Source organism: Gadus morhua, chromosome 12 (assembly GCF_902167405.1).
Source record: "Gadus morhua chromosome 12, gadMor3.0, whole genome shotgun sequence".
NCBI lineage: Eukaryota > Metazoa > Chordata > Actinopteri > Gadiformes > Gadidae > Gadus > Gadus morhua.
Genome location: NC_044059.1, coordinates 182336 through 201745, shown reverse-complemented (window position 1 = coordinate 201745; position 19410 = coordinate 182336). Strand labels below are relative to the sequence as shown.

General features: G+C 47.8%; 1 protein-coding gene across 1 annotated transcript; it reads left to right on the top strand.

The window, feature by feature from the left end:
- Positions 1-9121: 9121 nt before the first annotated feature.
- plppr3b (phospholipid phosphatase related 3b) lies at positions 9122-18617 on the top strand. The gene is made up of 8 exons (XM_030371698.1): positions 9122-9307; positions 9716-9797; positions 12554-12727; positions 13015-13108; positions 14362-14557; positions 15194-15251; positions 16464-16637; positions 16948-18617. The coding sequence occupies exons 2-8, from the start codon at positions 9732-9734 to the stop codon at positions 17599-17601; spliced, it is 1416 nt and encodes a 471-aa protein (XP_030227558.1). The 5' UTR covers positions 9122-9307; positions 9716-9731; the 3' UTR covers positions 17602-18617.
- Positions 18618-19410: the final 793 nt, after the last annotated feature.

Here is a 19410-nt window from a genome sequence, read left to right as displayed (position 1 = left end):
ACTCTTCTATACTCCCCATTACTCCTCTATACACCCCATTACTCCTCTATACACCCCATTACACCCCATTACTCCTCTATACACCCCATTACTCCTCTATACACCCCATTACTCCTCTATACTCCCCATTACTCCTCTATACTCCCCATTACTCCTCTATACTCCCCATTACTCCTCTATACTCCCCATTACTCCTCTATACACCCCATTACTCCTCTATACTCTCCAGCACACCTCTATACTCTCCATTACTCCTCAGTACTTCCCATTACTCCTCAGTAATCCCCAGTACTCCTCTATACTCCCCAGTACTCCTCTATACTCTCCAGTACTCCTCTATACTCCCCAGTACTCCTCTATACTCGACAGTACTCTTCTATACTCCTCATTACTCCTCAGTACTCCTCTATACTCCCCATTACACCCCATTACTCCTCTATACTCCCCATTGCACCCCATTAATCCTCTATACTCTCCAGTACTCCTCTATACTCTCCATTATTCCTCAGTACTTCCCATTACTCCTCAGTAATCCCCAGTTCTCCTCTATACTCCCTAGTACTCCTCTATACTCCCCAGTACTCCTCTATACTCTCCAGTACTCCTCTATACTCCCCTGTACTCCTCTATACTCGTCAGTACTCCTCTATTCCCCTCAGTACTCCTCCATACTCCCCAGTACTCCGCTATACTCCCCATTACTCTTCTATACTCCCCAGTACTCCTCTTTACTCCCCATTACTCCTCTATACTCCTCAGTACTCCTCTATACTTCTCAGTACTATTCTATACTCCTCAGTACTCCTCTACTCTTCTATCCTTTTATTCCTCTTCTGTGTTCCACAGGGTTGGATTTGATATGATGGGGTTTGATATGGTAGGGTTTAGGAGTGGTATGCTGGGGTTTGATACGATAGGGTTTTATATGGTGGGGTTGTGGTTTATACTCATTATATGGTCGTATTATATATTTATATGATATATGTTTTATATTTAATGGTTTTCATCCAACGGGAGATGCAGTGAAGGGACGCTGTGAGAAACGGAACTCCTCACCGGGAGACGGAAGGGAGAGCTACGAGAAGGGTCCAGCTGCAGGCTTGGGCGTTTCCGTCATGACACAAGAATGCCCTTTAGGCGTTCCTGGTAGCGTTTCATCGACCAATCACGAGGTGTTTCGAAAGGCATACTGGGTTTCGCAAGGCATACTGCGAAGCACATGTCGCAAGGCATACTATGCTTTCCTTCCTTAATGGCAATTTTACCTCTCTCATTAGATTTAGCAATCATGGAGCCCCCACTTGGCTAACGTTAGTTCTATGCTACCCGTACTTGAAACTGCTGTTTGAGAAAATCTAACTAGCGTATGTTTCGGATGTTGACAGCCGTGCAAAGAAGAAGGGGTTCGGTGTTGATGGTGAAAGTTAGGCCGGTTTATAGCAGTTTCCGTTTTCGGTTATTACCGGTCAATGACCGGAAAAAAATGAGGAGGACCGACAATTCTAAATGTCCCAGGTCAGAATGGCCAGTGGCGACTGGTCATTAGGGGCAAGTCGCTACTCTCACAAGAAAAAAAGAAAAGAAAAAGAAAATGAAAAAAAATGAAATATATAAAAAATAGAATATATTTTTTTATACATATATATATTTTTAAAAAATAATCTCCCCAGAGGGTACTATAAAATAATAAATTCGGCGCTTTTATTTAATTTTTAGTCGACCCTGGCTTGCTTCTTCAGGCTGAGTTCGTCTGGAGGGGCAAGAGGGGCTCTAGCCCCACCAGCCCAATGCAATGTGTATTGGACTTGAAACATTGAAAAGCGCATGCTCAGAGTGTTTCTCTGTTGAAGTGGACGGAGATTATTTTATTTAGTGGTGGGGCTAGCCCAATATGTCCATGGTGTGGACTTGGGACCGTTAAATATCCCAGGATGCATTTCGCATTTCGCATTTCGCATTCCTGTTTTAAAATATCAGTGTGTAAGCTGTAAAATAGGCTATATAGGAACATTTTAAAAGTATAACAAAGATGGAGGCCTATTCAACATATTTGCTCATATTATTTTAAAATGAAAGAGGGGTTTTGTTTTACATAATTTGTTTATTGTATAAGTCGCTGATGGAGGAAACCCATCGCAACGGAAATCCCGTCCAGTGTGTGTGTGTGTGTGTGTGTGTGTGTGTGTGTGTGTGTGTGTGTGTGTGTGTGTGTGTGTGTGTGTGTGTGTGTGTGTGCGTGTGTCGTTTCTATTCTATTCTATTCTATACAGTGTTACCCTTTAGGTTTCATTTGATAAAAACGTGTTAGCCCTTATGTTTTTTTCCCATGATGACTGATGAAAAACAACAGTGTTACCCCTTATATTTTATTTGAAAAAGACAGCAGTGTTTCCCCTTATGTTTTTTTTCATGACGACCAATAAAAAACAACAGTGTTACCCCTTATGTTTTTTTTCATGACGACCAATAAAAAACAAAAGTGTTACCCCTTATGTTGTTTTTTTCAGGACACATTATTTATTTTTTTCAAATATGTATTTTTTCATGACGACCAATAAAATACAACAGTGTTACCCCTTATATTTTATTTGAAAAAGACAGCAGTGTTTCCCCTTATGTTTTTTTCCATGACGACCAATAAAAAACAAAAGTGTTACCCCTTATGTTTTTTTTTCATGACAACCAATAAAAAACAAAAGTGTTACCCCTTATGTTGTTTTTTTTAGGACACATTTTTTATTTTTTTCAAATATGTTTTTTTTCATGACGACCAATAAAATACAACAGTGTTACCCCTTATATTTTATTTGAAAAAGACAGCAGTGTTTCCCCTTATGTTTTTTTTCATGACGACCAATAAAAAACAACAGTGTTACCCCTTATGTTTTTTTTTCATGACGACCAATAAAAAACAAAAGTGTTACCCCTTATGTTTTTTTTCACGACGACCAATAAAAAACGACACTGTTACCCCTTATGTTTTTTTTCATGTTGACCAATAAAAAACGACAGTGTCACCCCTCATGTTTCATTAGATAAAGAACGACAGTTTTACCCTTTACGTATCTTTTGATAAAAACGACAGTGTTACCCCTTATGTTTTTTTCCCATGACGACTGATGAAAAACAACAGTGTTACCCCTTATATTTTATTTGACAAGGACAATTTTCTTTTTTTTTCAAATATGTTTTTTTTCATGACGACCAATAAAAAACGACAGTGTCACCCCTCATGTTTCATTTGATAAAAACGACAGTGTTACCCCCTATGTTTTAATTGATAAATATCAACAGTGTTACCCCTTATGTTTTTTTTCATGACAACCAATAAAAAATGACAGTGTTACCCCTTATGTTTTTTTCATGACGACCGATAAAAAAGGACAGTGTTACCCCTTATGTTTCATTTGATAAAAACGACAGTATTACCCCTTGTGTTTTTTTTCATGACGACCAAAGAAAAACAACAGTGTTACCCCTATGTTTTATTTGATAAATATCGACAGTGTTACCCCTTATATTTATTTCATGACGGCCGATAAAAAACGACAGAGTTACCCCTCATGTTTTTTCCACGTTGACGAATAAAAAACAACCTAACCTCATCACAATGGTTATACTTGACTTTATAATTCGCATGAAATAGAAACAAGAGACTTCCAACAGAGGACATCAACCGGACTTTAACCCCGGTTTCCAGGGGGTTAGCTCACAGCTCTCTCCACTTCCCACTGAGATTTGTAATTGCATTAAGTCTGAGGTTATACTGTATGTGGCAGTGCATTACGTTTAAAATTAAAGATATTGTGTTTTCCTCAGAAATTGAGCCGCGGTCTCCAGTGGGTTAGGCAGAGTGCACACCACTGCACCACTGAGGCGATGAAAATACACAATAATCAATAAAGAGGATATGCATGACATTAAAATGTATGTGTGTATTTCTATAATTTCCCTTTTTTTTTTCATGACGACCAATAAAAAACGACAGTGTTACCCCTTATATTTTATTTAACAAAGACGACAGTGTTACCCTTTGTTTTTTTTCATGACGAACAATAAAAAACAACAGTGTTACCCCTTATGTTTTTTTTCATGACGACCCATAAAAAAATACAGTGTTACCCCAATTTATTTTTTCATGACAACCAATAAAAAACGACAGTGTTACCCCTTATGTTTTTTTCATGACGACCAATAAAAAACAACAGTGTTACCCCTTGTGTTTTTTTTCATGACGACCAATAAAAAACGACAGTGTACCCCTTATGTTTTTTTCATGACGAACAATAAAAAAACAACAGTGTTACCCCTTATGTTTTTTTTCATGACGACCAATAAAAAACGACAGTGTTACCCCTTATGTTTTTTTCATGACGACCAATAAAAAACGACAGTGTTACCCCTTATGTTTTTTTTCATGACGACCAATAAAAAACTACAGTGTTACCCCTTTTTTTTTTTTCATGACGACCAATAAAAAACGACAGTGTTACCCCTTATGTTTTTTTCATGACGACCAATAAAAAACTACAGTGTCACCCCTTATGTTTTTTTCATGACGAACAATAAAAAACAACAGTGTTACCCCTTGTGTTTTTTTTCATGACGACCAATAAAAAACAACAGTGGTACCCCTGTCGACGTTTTTGCAGGGATCCGAAACTGAGCTGTTTAGAGTATTAACCTCCGAACTTATCGATGCACCATCAAGACACAGAAAAAAGTCATCACAATGGTTATACTTGACTTTATAATTCGCATGAAATAGAAATAAGTGTCTTCCAACAGAGTGCCTCAACCGGACTTCAACCACGGTCTCCAGGGGGTTAGCTTACAGCTCTCTCCACTTCCCACTGAGATTTGTAATTGAATTAAGTCTGAGGCTATACTGTATATGGCAGTGCATTACGTTTAAAATTAAAGATATTGTGTTTTCCTCAGAAATTGAGCCGCGGTCTCCAGTGGGTTAGGCAGAGTGCACACCACTGCACCACTGAGGCGATGAAATTACACAACAATCAATAATCAATAAAGAGGATATGCATGACATTAAAATGTATGTGTGTATTTCTATAATTTCCCTTTTGTTTTTTTTCATGACGACCAATAAAAAACGACAGTGTTACCCCTTATATTTTATTTGACAAAGACGACAGTGTTACCCTTTATGTTTTTTTTCATGACGAACAATAAAAAACAACAGTGTTACCCCTTATGTTTTTTTTCATGACGACCAATAAAAAACTACAGTGTTACCCCTTATTTTTTTTTTCATGACGACCAATAAAAAACTACAGTGTTACCCCTTATGTTTTTTTCATGACGACCAATAAATAACAACAGTGTTACCCCTTGTGTTTTTTTTCATGACGACCAATAAAAAACGACAGTGTTACCCCTTATGTTTTTTTCATGACGAACAATAAAAAACAACAGTGTTACCCCTTATGTTTTTTTTCATGACGACCAATAAAAAACTACAGTGTTACCCCTTATGTTTTTTTTCATGACGACCAATAAAAAACGACAGTGTTACCCCTTATGTTTTTTTCATGACGACCAATAAAAAACTACAGTGTTACCCCTTATTTATTTTCTCATGACGACCAAAAAAAAACGACAGTGTTACCCCTTATGTTTTTTTTCATGACGACCAATAAAAAACTACAGTGTTACCCCTTGTGTTTTTTTTCACGACGACCAATAAAAAACGACAGTGTTACCCCTTATGTTTTTTTCATGACGACCAATACAAAATTACAGTGTTACCCCCTTTTTTTTTTTTTTCATGACGACCAATAAAAAACGACAGTGTTACCCCTTATGTTTTTTTCTTGACGACCAATAAAAAACAACAGTGTTACCCCTTGTGTTTTTTTTCATGACGACCAATAAAAAACGACAGTGTTACCCCTTATGTTTTTTTTCATGACGACCAATAAAAAACTACAGTGTTACCCCCTTTTTTTTTTTTTTCATGACGACCAATAAAAAACGACAGTGTTACCCCTTATGTTTTTTTCTTGACGACCAATAAAAAACAACAGTGTTACCCCTTGTGTTTTTTTTCACGACGACCAATAAAAAACGACAGTGTTACCCCTTATGTTTTTTTCATGACGACCAATACAAAATTACAGTGTTACCCCTTTTTTTTTTTTTTCATGACGACCAATAAAAAACGACAGTGTTACCCCTTATGTTTTTTTCTTGACGACCAATAAAAAACAACAGTGTTACCCCTTGTGTTTTTTTTCATGACGACCAATAAAAAACAACAGTGGTACCCCTGTCGACGTTTTTGCGGGGATCCGAAAGTGAGCTGTTTAGAGTATTAACCTCCGAACTTATCGATGCACCATCAAGACACAGAAAAAAGTCATCACAATGGTTATACTTGACTTTATAATTCACATGAAATAGAAATTAGTGTCTTCCAACAGAGTGCCTCAACCGGACTTGAACCACCGTCTCCAGGGGGTTAGCTCACAGCTCTCTCCACTTCCCACTGAGAATTGTAATTTAATTATGTCTGAGGTTATATATGACATGATAGCATTACGTTTAAAATTAAAGATATTGCGTTTTCCACAGAAATTGAGCCGCGGTCTCCAGTGGGTTAGGCAGAGTGCACTCCACTGCACCACTGAGGCGAGGCGATGACAATACACAATAATCAATCATCAATAAAGAGGATATACATGACGTTAAAATGTATGTGTGTACTTCTATTATTTCCCAAGGACACATTATTTATTTATTTCAAATATGGTTTTTTTCATGACGACCAATAAAAAACGACACTGTTACCCCTTATATTTTATTTGACAAAGACAACAGACAACCTACCCCTTATGTTTTTTTTCATGAAGACCAATAAAAAACAACAGTGTTACCCCTTATGTTTTTTTTCATGACGACCAACAAAAAACAACAGTGTTACCCCTTATGTTTTTTTCATGACGACCAATAAAAAACTACTGTGTTACCCCTTATTTATTTTTTCATGACGACCAATAAAAAACTACAATGTTACCCCTTATTTTTTTTTCATGACGACCAATAAAAAACGACAGTGGTACCCTTGTCGACGTTTTTGCGGGGATCCGAAACTGAGCTGTTTAGAGTATTAACCTCCGAACTTATCGATGCACCATCAAGACACAGAAAAAAGTCATCACAATGGTTATACTTGACTTTATAATTCGCATGAAATAGAAATAAGTGTCTTCCAACAGAGTGCCTCAACCGGACTTGAACCATGGTCTCCAGGGGGTTAGCTCACAGCTCTCTCCACTTCCCACTGAGATTTGTAATTTAATTATGTCTGAGGTTATATATGACATGATAGCATTACGTTTAAAATTAAAGATGCGTTTTCCACAGAAATTGAGCCGCGGTCTCCAGTGGGTTAGGCAGAGTGCACTCCACTGCACCACTGAGGCGAGGCGATGACAATACACAATAATCAATCATCAATAAAGAGGATATACATGACATTAAAATGTATGTGTGTATTTCTATTATTTCCAAAGGACACATTATTTATTTATTTCAAATATGTTTTTTTTCATGACGACCAATAAAAAACGACACTGTTACCCCTTATGTTTTTTTTCATGACGACCAATAAAAAACAACAGTGTCATAGATCGCTAACTAGCCGAGAGTTGTAAGCACTTTCCACCCTTTTCAGTGGAGGAATTTGACTCCCCAAGCAATGTTATACTTAAAAGGAGCAAGTAAGTTACATATTAATTTAGTCTTCCGGCCTGTAGCATATAAACAAAATGAAGCAACTGTCCCATATTTCTAACTGCATTTGAAGTAGACATTGAGACTCACAAAAAATGGACGCTATAGGACAGTGATCATGATTTGTCTCAATTTCAGAATAACAACAATGGGTCAAATAGCAATGGCTGGTGGAATGGCCATGAAGTAGGTCTGTATATGCAGTGTAAGCTTGTCCAGGCCCTGCAAGTCAGGATGTAGGCTATGAATCTGAATGAAAAGCAGGTAAATAGGTAGTGGCCATCCCCAAAATGCACCAGAATACAGGAAATCAAATCAATTAAATTCCAAAAAAATTATTGGGGGGAGGGGGTGGGAGAACCTCAGACCCCCTGTCTATTACTGTGCCCCACCAACATGTTTGATCAAATAATTCTCTGCACAATTTGAATTGTGTTTAAATATGCTACAGTGGTCATTTGTTTAGCCAATTCATGTTAAACAATGAGGGTTTTCATTGTCGGGTCGGGCCTTTGATCGAGCGTTTGTGTTTTTTTTGTTTTTGTTATCATTGCTTTATTGGCCTAATTTGAGGAGAAATCTATGCCATAAACAGACATTTTATAGGCCTTTATTACACGGGTCTTCTCGATGCCGTGGAACGCTCCGTTCACTTGCATGGGTAGTAGTCCGGTAACTTGTCAATCCCAGCATCTTCGGTTGCTAAGCGACGTCAACGTCTTATAGCGGACTATTTCACTGCTGATCAACACTACAAATGCTGGTAACAAATAAATTGTAAAAAGACACAACCTGTGAAGTTATTTTACAAATAAGATTTGAAAAGCTTTGGAAGTTTATTTACAACACTATTTACATGGTTTCGGAGTAGTACACTTTGACATTTTAATACAGTTCAGCGAGAAAGGCGACGAAGAATAAGAAGGGGGCGTTCCAGTCTGCGTAAACGGGAACCCCCACCACACGAGAACGCCCATTTGCGTCTGCAGTGGGATGATATTGAGATCTACCGGGAGACGGAGAGGAGAGGGAGGGGAGATCTACGGGGAGACGGAGAGGAGAGGGAGGGGAGATCTACCGGGAGACGGAGGGGGGAGGGAGGGGAGATCTACCGGGAGACGGAGGGGGGAGGGAGGGGAGATCTACCGGGAGACGGAGACGAGAGGGAGGGGAGATCTACCGGGAGACGGAGAGGAGAGGGAGGGGAGATCTACCGGGAGACGGAGAGGAGAGGGAGGGGAGATCTACCGGGAGACGGAGAGGAGAGGGAGGGGAGATCTACCGGGAGACGGAGAGGAGAGGGAGGGGAGATCTACCGGGAGACGGAGGGGGGAGCTACCGGGAGACTGAGGGGAGGAGGAGGGAGAGACAATAGAGGGGAAAAGGGAGATGGTAGAGGGGAGGAGGAGGAGGAGGGAGAGACGATAGAGGGGAGGAAGAGGAGGGAGAGACGATAGAGGGGAGGAGGAGGAGGGAGGCGTGGGACGGACCTCCCTCTGTGACCGTGCGGGAGGCAGACAGACGAAGCGGAATGAGCGACGCATCATAAGAGGTGAGGTGAGTCCCTCACTGCGGTCCCACGTCAGTGAGGTAGTTATTCCATAAGGTCCTAGTCACCAGACCGTGGTGAACTTAGAGTGCTGTTGGATATTCGACAGATATTCGCATATTCATTTGGGGTTCATCTGTGGTTCCTGCCGCGGTTCCTTCACTCAGTCTTGGCGGACAACCAAGGGTCACCCACTGGCTCCTGACTGCTTGCTTTTCACGAAGGGACCGTCAATAAATAACTCCACTCAGACACCCAAGGATAATGGATATTTTTTGCACCTAAAATTTTATTTAATTATTTAAAGAATCATATTAATTTCCAATGCACCAAAACACACTAAACCAATGCAGAACTGTTCTACTTGTTGGTACTAATTATACACACCCAACATATTCTGGGGTGTTACAGTGCAACTGTGGAGGTGATGATGAAGATGAAGATGGCTCCTAAAGACGGCCTTACGCTGCTTCCCTGCTTCTACTTTGTGGAGGTGAGGATAATACCTCCACCTCCCCTCCATCCCCCCTCTCTCACCTCTATCTCCCCTCTCACCTCTATCTCCCCTCCATCCCCCCTCTCTCACCTCTATCTCCCCTCTCACCTCTATCTCCCCTCTCACCTCTATCTCCCCTCCATCCCCCCTCTCTCACCTCTATCTCCCCTCTCACCTCTATCTCCCCTCCATCCCCCCTCTCTCACCTCTATCTCCCCTCTCACCTCTATCTCCCCTCTCACCTCCACCTCCCCTCCATCCCCCCTCTCTCACCTCTATCTCCCCTCTCACCTCTATCTCCCCTCCATCCCCCCTCTCTCACCTCTATCTCCCCTCTCACCTCCACCTCCCCTCCATCCCCCCTCTCTCACCTCTATCTCCCCTCTCACCTCTATCTCCCCTCTCACCTCTATCTCCCCTCCATCACCCCTCTCTCACCCCTCTAACCCCTCTCCCACCCCTCTCCCACCCCTCTATCACCCCTCTCTCACCTTTCTATCACTCCTCTATCACTCCTCTCTCACCCCTCTCTCACCCCTCTAACCCCTCTCCCACCCCTCTCCCACCCCTCTTTCACCCCTCTTTCACCTTTCTATCACTCCTCTCTAACCCCTCTCTCACCCCTCTAACCCCTCTCCCACCCCTCTCCCACCCCTCTATCACCCCTCTCTCACCTTTCTATAACTCCTCTAACACCCCTCTATCACTCCTCTCTCACCCCTCTCCCACCCCTCTATCACCCCTCTCACCTCTATCTCCCCTCTCACCTCTATCTCCCCTCCATCACCCCTCTATCACCCCTCTCCCACCCCTCTATCACCCCTCTCTCACCTTTCTATCACTCCTCTAACACCCCTCTATCACTCCTCTCTCACCCCTCTCTCACCCCTCTAACCCCTCTCCCACCCCTCTCCCACCCCTCTATCACCCCTCTCTCACCTTTCTATCACTCCTCTATCACTCCTCTCTCACCCCTCTCTCACCCCTCTAACCCCTCTCCCACCCCTCTCCCACCCCTCTATCACCCCTCTCTCACCTTTCTATCACTCCTCTAACACCCCTCTCTCACCCCTCTCTCACCCCTCTAACCCCTCTCCCACCCCTCTCCCACCCCTCTATCACCCCTCTCTCACCTTTCTATCACTCCTCTAACACCCCTCTATCACTCCTCTCTCACCCCTCTCCCACCCCTCTCCCACCCCTCTATCACCCCTCTCTCACCCTTCTATCACTCCTCTAACACCCCTCTATCACTCCTCTCTCACCCCTCTATCACTCCTCTCTCACCCCTCTCTCACTCCTCTCTCACCCCTCTATCGCTCCTCTCTCACCCCTCTATCGCCCCTCTCTCACCCCTCTCCCACTCCTCTCTCACCCCTCTAACACCCCTCTCTCACCCCTCTAACACCCCTCTCTCACCCCTCTAACACCCCTCTCCCACCCCTCTCCCACTCCTCTCTCACCCCTCTCTCACACCTCTAACACCCCTCTCTCACTCCTCTAACACCCCTCTATCACTCCTCTCTCACCCCGCTCCCACCCCTCTATCACTCCTCTAACACCCCTCTATCACTCCTCTCTCACCCCTCTCTCACCCCTCTATCACTCCTATCTCACCCCTCTATCACTCCTCTATCACCCCTCTCTCACCCCTCTATCACTCCTCTCTCACCCCTCTATCACTCCTCTCTCACCCCTCTATCGCCCCTCTCTCACCCCTCTCCCACTCCTCTCTCACCCCTCTAACACCCCTCTAACACCCCTCAACACCCCTCTCTCACCCCTCTCCCACTCCTCTCTCACCCCTCTAACACCCCTCTCTCACCCCTCTATCACTCCTCTCTCACCCCTCTCCCACCCCTCTCCCACTCCTCTAACACCCCTCTATCACTCCTCTAACACCCCTCTATCACTCCTCTAACACCCCTCTATCGCTCCTCTCTCACCCCTCTCCCACCCCTCTCTCACCCCTCTCCCACTCCTCTAACACCCCTCTATCACTCCTCTAACACCCCTCTATCACCCCTCTCCCACCCCTCTCCCACTCATCTAACACCCCTCTATCACTCCTCTAACACCCCTCTATCACTCCTCTAACACCCCTCTATCACTCCTCTAACACCCCTCTATCACTCCTCTCTCACCCCTCTCTCACCCCCCTCTATCACCCTTCTATCACTCCTCTATCACTCCTCTAACACTATATCAGTTATCTATCACTCCTATCATCCCTCTTTGACTTCCCTCAATCACACCTATTGAAACTCTATCTCCACAGTTACCTAACAATATGTTGGCTGCATGGGTTACCTAGCAACCAGGCAGCAATGGTTACGTAGCAACATTCTGGGAGCATGGGTTACCTAGCAACCAGGCACCATCGTAGCGTCCTCCATCCCTGTGCTGTTAGCTCCCCATCGCAGCGTCCTCCATCCCTCTGCTGTTAGCTCCCCATCGTAGCGTCCTCCATCCCTCTGCTGTTAGCTCCCCATCGTAGCGTCCTCCATGCCTGTGCTGTTAGCTCCCCATCGTAGCGTCCTCCATGCCTGTGCTGTTAGCTCCCCATCGTAGCGTCCTCCATGCCTGTGCTGTTAGCTCCCCATCGTAGCGTCCTCCATGCTGTCCCTGTGCTGTTAGCTCCCCATCGTAGCGTCCTCCAACCCTGTGCTGTTAGCTCCCCATCGTAGCGTCCTCCATGCCTGTGCTGTTAGCTCCCCATCGTAGCGTCCTCCATGCTGTCCCTGTGCTGTTAGCTCCCCATCGTAGCGTCCTCCATGCTGTCGCTGTACCTGCTGGAGCTCCAGCCCGCCCAGGGGGGGTACCGCTGCCACCAGCCCAGCCTCAGCCTCCCCTACGTGGGCCCGGGCACGGAGGCCGTCCCCCTGCTGATGCTGCTCAGCCTCGCCTTCGCTGGACCCGCTGCCACGGTCGGGACACACAACACAACACACATTACACACACTAACACAACACAACAGACACACTCAACACACACGCAAGACACAAATAACACAAAACAACACACACACAAGACGTACACAACACACAACATAACACATAACATACAAGAAACACAACACACACACTCAACACTCAAGACACAACACACACACACAAAACACACAACACACACTCAAAACACACACTCATCACAACTCACACTCAACACCCTTCACTGCTCAGCACGTGGTTGTGATTGGCTGATGTGTTCCAGATCATGGTGGGGGAGGGGCTGGTCTACGCCCTCCACGGGCCCGCAGGGGGCTGCAGCTTCAACTCCTTCCTCAGGAGAACCGTGCGCTTCGTAGGTACAGGAACCCCTAACCCCTTAACCCCTAACCTCTTAACCCCCAACCCCTAACCCCTTAACCCCTAACCCCTAACCTCTTAACCCCTAACCCCCTTAACCCCTTAACGCCTAACCCCTTAACCCCTTAACGCCTAACCCCTTAACGCCTGACCCCTAGCCACTAACCCCTAGCCACTAACCCCTAGCCCCTAACCACTAGCCACTAACCCCTAGCCACTAACCCCTAGCCCCTAACCACTACCCCCTAACCCCTAACCACTAACCCCTAGCCCCTAACCCCTAGCCCCTAACCCCTAGCCCCTAATCCCTAACCTCTTAACCCCTAACCCCCTTAACCCCTTAACGCCTAACCCCTTAACCCCTTAACGCCTAACCCCTTAACGCCTGACCCCTAGCCACTAACCCCTAGCCACTAACCCCTAGCCCCTAACCACTAGCCACTAACCCCTAGCCCCTAACCCCTAACCACTAGCCACTAACCCCTAGCCCCTAACCACTAGCCACTAACCCCTAGCCACTAACCCCTAGCCCCTAACCACTACCCCCTAACCCCTAGCCACTAACCCCTAGCCCCTAACCCCTAGCCCCTAACCACTAGCCACTAACCCCTAGCCCCTAACCACTAGCCCCTAACCCCTAGCCCCTAACCCCTAGCCCCTAACCACTAGCCACTAACCCCTAGCCCCTAAGCCCTAGCCCCTAACCACTAGCCACTAACCCCTAGCCCCTAACCACTAGCCACTAACCCCTAGCCCCTAACCACTAGCCACTAACCCCTAGCCACTAACCCCTAGCCCCTAACCACTACCCCCTAACCCCTAGCCACTAACCCCTAGCCCCTAACCACTAACCCCTAGCCACTAACCCCTAGCCCCTAACCCCTAGCCCCTAACCCCTAGCCCCTTCCCCCAGCCCAATGATGTGGTTTATAGTTAGAACAGAAGGGGTCCCAGTACAGAGCCTTGGGGAGAGTGCAGTGCTCTCTGCCCTCTGACCCCAGGGGTCCATGTGTTCGGGCTGTGACCTCTGCCCCCAGGGGTCCATGTGATCGGGCTGTGACCTCTGCCCTCTGACCCCAGGGGTCCATGTGTTCGGGCTGTGACCTCTGCCCTCTGACCCCAGGGGTCCATGTGTTCGGGCTGTGACCTCTGCCCTCTGACCCCAGGGGTCCATGTGTTCGGGCTGTGACCTCTGCCCTCTGACCCCAGGGGTCCATGTGTTCGGGCTGTGACCTCTGCCCTCTGACCCTAGGCGTCCATGTGTTCGGGCTGTGTGCGACGGCTCTGGTCACGGATGTCCTCCAGCTCTCCACCGGGTACCACGCCCCGTTCTTCCTGACCGTGTGCCAGCCCAACTACACCCTGCTCAGTGTCCCTTGTGACCTCAACCCCTTCGTCCACCAGGACATCTGCTCCGGGCACGACCGGCACGCTATCCTCACCGCCAGGTACGCTAACCCGGGTACTAACCAGCACTACTACTACTACTAACCCTAGTACGAAACCAGTACTATTAACCCTAGTACTAAACCAGTACTATTAACCCTGGTACTAACCAGTACTACTAACCCTAGTACTAAACCAGTACTGCTTACCCTGGTACTAACCAATACTACTAACCCTAGTACTAACCAGTACTACTAAACCAGTACTATTAACCCTGGTACTAATCAGTACTACTAACCCTAGTACTAACCAGTACTACTAACCCTAGTACTAAACCAGTACTACTAACCCTAGTACTAACCAGCACTAACCCTATCACTACTACTACTATTAACCCTGGTACTAACCAGTACTACTAACCCTAGTACTAACCAGTACTACTAACCCTAGTACTAAACCAGTACTACTAACCCTAGTACTAACCAGCACTAACCCTATCACTACTACTACTACTATTAACCCTAGTACTAAACCAGTACTATTCATCCCTGGTACTAAACCAGTACTATTAACCCTGGTACTAAGCCAGTACTAACCTACCCTAGATAACCCTAACCAACCATAACCCACCCTAGCTAACCCTAACCAACCACAACCTGCCCTAGCTAACCCTAACTAACCCTCTTCTTCTTACACAGGAAGACATTCCCATCCCAGCATGCAACTCTGGCAGCCTTCGCTGCTGTTTATGTTTCTGTAAGTACAACACACACGCACACGCACGCGCACACGCACACACACACGCACGAATACACACACACACACACACACACACACACACACACACCACAAACCATCTTCAGTCTGCATGTAGAATATAAGAACATAACATTTGTAACTGTGGAAAATATAACATTAAATAACATACGTCACCCTGGATAATATAATAGAACATAACGTGTTTCCATGGAGACCACATCACCAAATTATCACGTCGTCCTTGTCTCAGATGTACATGAACTGCGGACAGGTCTGCGGTCCCGGCCTCCCCATGGCTGCTGGTACCAGGGGCCCTGACTCTCTCCTGGTACCAGAGGTCTGACTCTCTCCTGGTACCAGGGGCCTGACTCTCTCCTGGTACCAGGGGCCTGACTCTCTCCTGGTACCAGGGGCCTGACTCTCCTGGTACCAGGGGTCTGACTCTCTCCTGGTACCAGGGGTCTGACTCTCTCCTGGTACCAGGGGTCTGACTCTATCCTGGTACCAGGGGCCTGACTCTCTCCTGGTACCAGCGGTCTGACTCTCTCCTGGTACCAGCGGTCTGACTCTCTCCTGGTACCAGGGGCCTGACTCTCTCCTGGTACCAGAGGTCTGACTCTCTCCTGGTACCAGAGGTCTGACTCTCTCCTGGTACCAGGGGCCTGACTCTCTCCTGGTACCAGGGGCCTGACTCTCCTGGTACCAGGGGCCTGACTCTCTCCTGGTACCAGCGGTCTGACTCTCTACTGGTACCAGAGGTCTGACTCTCCTGGTACCAGAGGTCTGACTCTCCTGGTCCCAGTGAGTCTCTCCTGGTCCCATAGGGTCTCTCCTGGTCCCAGTAAGTCTCCCCTGGTCCCAGAGTCTCTCTCCTAGTACCAGAGGTCTGATTCTCCTGGTACCAGGGGCCTGACTCTCTCCTGGTACCAGCGGTCTGACTCTCCTGGTACCAAAGGTCTGACCCTCCTGGTCCCAGTGAGTCTCTCCTGGTCCCAGTGGGTCTCTCCTGGTCCCAGTGAGTCTCTCCTGGTCCCAGTAAGTCTCCCCTGGTCCCAGAGTTTCTCTCCTGGTACCAGAGATCTGACTCTCCTGGTACCAGCGGTCTGACTCTCCTGGTACCAGCGGTCTGACTCTCCTGGTACCAGAGGTCTGACCCTCCTGGTCCCAGTGGGTCTCTCCTGGTCCCAGTGAGTCTCTCCTGGTCCTCAGATGTACCTGGACCAGGCGGTTCCGGCTTGCCCGCGGCTGCTGAAGCCGGTCCTGGTGTTGGGGTTCTGGCTGGCGGCCGGCCTGGCGGGGCTGACCCAGGTGACGCAGCACCGCAGCCACGCCCACGACGTCTGGGCTGGGGGCCTCATCGGGGCCTTCATCGCTGCCTACCTGGTAACTAACCCTCACCTGGTAACCATTAACCCGCACCTGGTACAGACTAGCCCTCACCTGGTAACCACTAACCGTCACCTGGTACAGACTAACCCTCACCTGGTTACCACTAACCCTCACTTGGTACAGAATAACCCCCACCTGGTCACCACTAACCCTCACCTGGTACAGACTAACCGTAACCTGGTCACCACTAACCCTCACCTGGTAACTAACCCTCACCTGGTACAGACTAACCCTCACCTGGTGACCACTAACCCTCACCTGGTACAGACTAACCCCCACATGGTCTCCTTCTCCTGGTCTACAGGCCTGTCATGCTGTGGGTAACTTCCGGCCCCTGGAGGCGGCGGCCCCCGGGGGCCCGGCCCCCCCCGACGCCTTGAGGGCCCTCGCCGAGCGCGGCCACGACTCGGTCTACAACAGGGGCCCCGCCTCCGCCTCCCAGAGCAACGACCAGATCTGTGGGGCCCCCGGTGGGGCGGAGGGGGCCCCCGGTGGGGCGGAGGGAGCCCCGGGGTCGGGCGGGGGGCCCACGGGGGGCCTGCAGAGGGCCAGCCTGGAGGCGGAGCTCAGGGCCCCCAGGGAGACCATGGTGACCTTCAGCCACACCCTGCCCCGCGCCGGCCAGGGCCCCAAGGAGCCGGGGTCGACATGGCAACAGAGAGCGACGGACCGAAGGAGAGAGGGGGGCTCTGAGGCGGCCCAGGGCCCCCCAGCGGTGAGGCGGGGCCCGGGGGGGCACGGTCCCGATGCCGGGGCCCCCGCTGTGTCCCCTAAGAGCGCCCTGACGCGGGCCAAGTGGCTCGCCATCACGGAGAAGAACCGCGCCCCCCCCGGCCCTCCTCCCGGCCCCCCCGGCCTCCCACGCCTCCTGCAGGCAGTCCCGGCAGCGGGTCTGGTCGGGGGCCCAAGGGCCCTCAGACTGCAGGGACCCCTGGGAGTGGAGGGGCTCAGCCAATGAGGGAGGCGGCCAGCAGGCCACGCCCCCACGCAGGGGGCCCGCCGCGGGGCCCCCTGCATGGGGGCGTGGCCTGCTGCTCCTGGACCCGGACCTCCCCCCGCCCCAGGACCACTTACCCAGGAGCCTGGCTGGAGCCCGGGAGGCCAGAGACCCGCTCACACACTAGGACATAGAGATCTAATCCTAACCCGTTAACTAGGGCATAGAGATAGAGATCTAACCCTAACCCGTTAACTAGGGCATAGAGATAGAGATCTAACCCGTTAACTAGGACATAGAGATCTAACCCGAACCCGTTAACTAGGGCATAGAGATAGAGATCTAACCCTAACCCGTTAACTAGGGCATAGAGATAGAGATCTAACCCGTTAACTAGGACATAGAGATCTAACCCGAACCCGTTAACTAGGACCTACTGGTCACTGTCACTGGACCTACTGGTCACTGTCACTGGACCCACTGGTCAATGGACCTACTGGTCACTGGACCTAATGGTCACTGGACCTACTGGTCACCGTCACTGGACCCACTGGTCACTGGACCTACTGGTCACTGGACCTAATGGTCACTTGACCTACTGGTCACTGTCACTGGACCTACTGGTCACCGTCACTGGACCTACTGGTCACTGACCATACTGGTCACTGTCACTGGACCTACTGGTCACTGTCACTGGACCTACTGGTCACTGACCATACTGGTCACTGTCACTGGACCTACTGGTCACCGTCACTGGACCTACTGGTCACCGTCACTGGACCTACTGGTCACTGTCACTGGACCCACTGATCACTGGACCTACTGGTCACTGGACCTACTGGTCACTGGACCTACGGGTCACTCTCACTGGCCATACTGGTCACTGGCCACTGGTGTTTTAATCGCTAACAACGGCCATCAGCAGGCAATGTACTACAGTATATATTTAAGCAATAGATCACGCCAGGCTGTGGTAGGTGCTCATTATACCACTGTTAAGGGGCGTTGTCCGGCCCCGACGCGCAGCGGAGGGCCGGCGACCCCCTTCACAGTGGTATAATGAGCACATGCCACTGACTGAAGTGATCTATTGCTTTTATACAACGGTTACTGTTATGACGAAACGAAAATCATAGACACACTACATTTAAAAAGAAACCAAGAAAGTCAAAGTAGCCGTTTTATTAAAGACTACCAAAAAGTAGTCCCTCCTGGCTGCCTTCAAAATGCACGACGGTCGCTATGCAACACACTTTAGCGTCCCTCCGAGAGAACGGTTGTAACGGTTTCCACTTCAAGGCGCGGAGTGATACTTTCACAAAATGATCGGGCGTCATAGCAGTTATGTATACGCTCATTATACAACAGTTAGGAACCAATCAGATCGCTGAATTTAGGCCCCCCGTTGTATGAATATATTTATATATATCTCTAGATATATATATTTCCACACACACACACATATACACATATATATATACATATACATATACATATATATATATATATATATATATATATATATATATATATATATATATATATATATATATATATATATATATATATATGTGTGTGTGTGTGTGTAGCAGCACTGTATGGTCAGTGACCCAGCACTGACCTGCTAGCCTCAGCACTGACCTGCTAGCCCCAACACTGACCTGCTAGCCCCAGCACTGACCTGCTAGCCTCAGCACTGACCTGCTAGCCCCAACACTGACCTGCTAGCCTCAGCACTGACCTGCTAGCCCCAGCACTGACCTGCTAGCCTCAGCACTGACCTGCTAGCCTCAGCACTGACCTGCTAGCCCCAGCACTGACCTGCTAGCC

Bases quoted from the DNA above. Each gene is read 5' to 3' on its own strand.
- plppr3b (XM_030371698.1), top strand. From the start codon at position 9,732: ATGATGAAGATGAAGATGGCTCCTAAAGACGGCCTTACGCTGCTTCCC. The intron at 14,558-15,193 runs GTACGCTAACCC...CTTCTTACACAG, and splicing joins CACGCTATCCTCACCGCCAG to GAAGACATTCCCATCCCAGC. The intron at 16,638-16,947 runs GTAACTAACCCT...CCTGGTCTACAG, and splicing joins CCTTCATCGCTGCCTACCTG to GCCTGTCATGCTGTGGGTAA.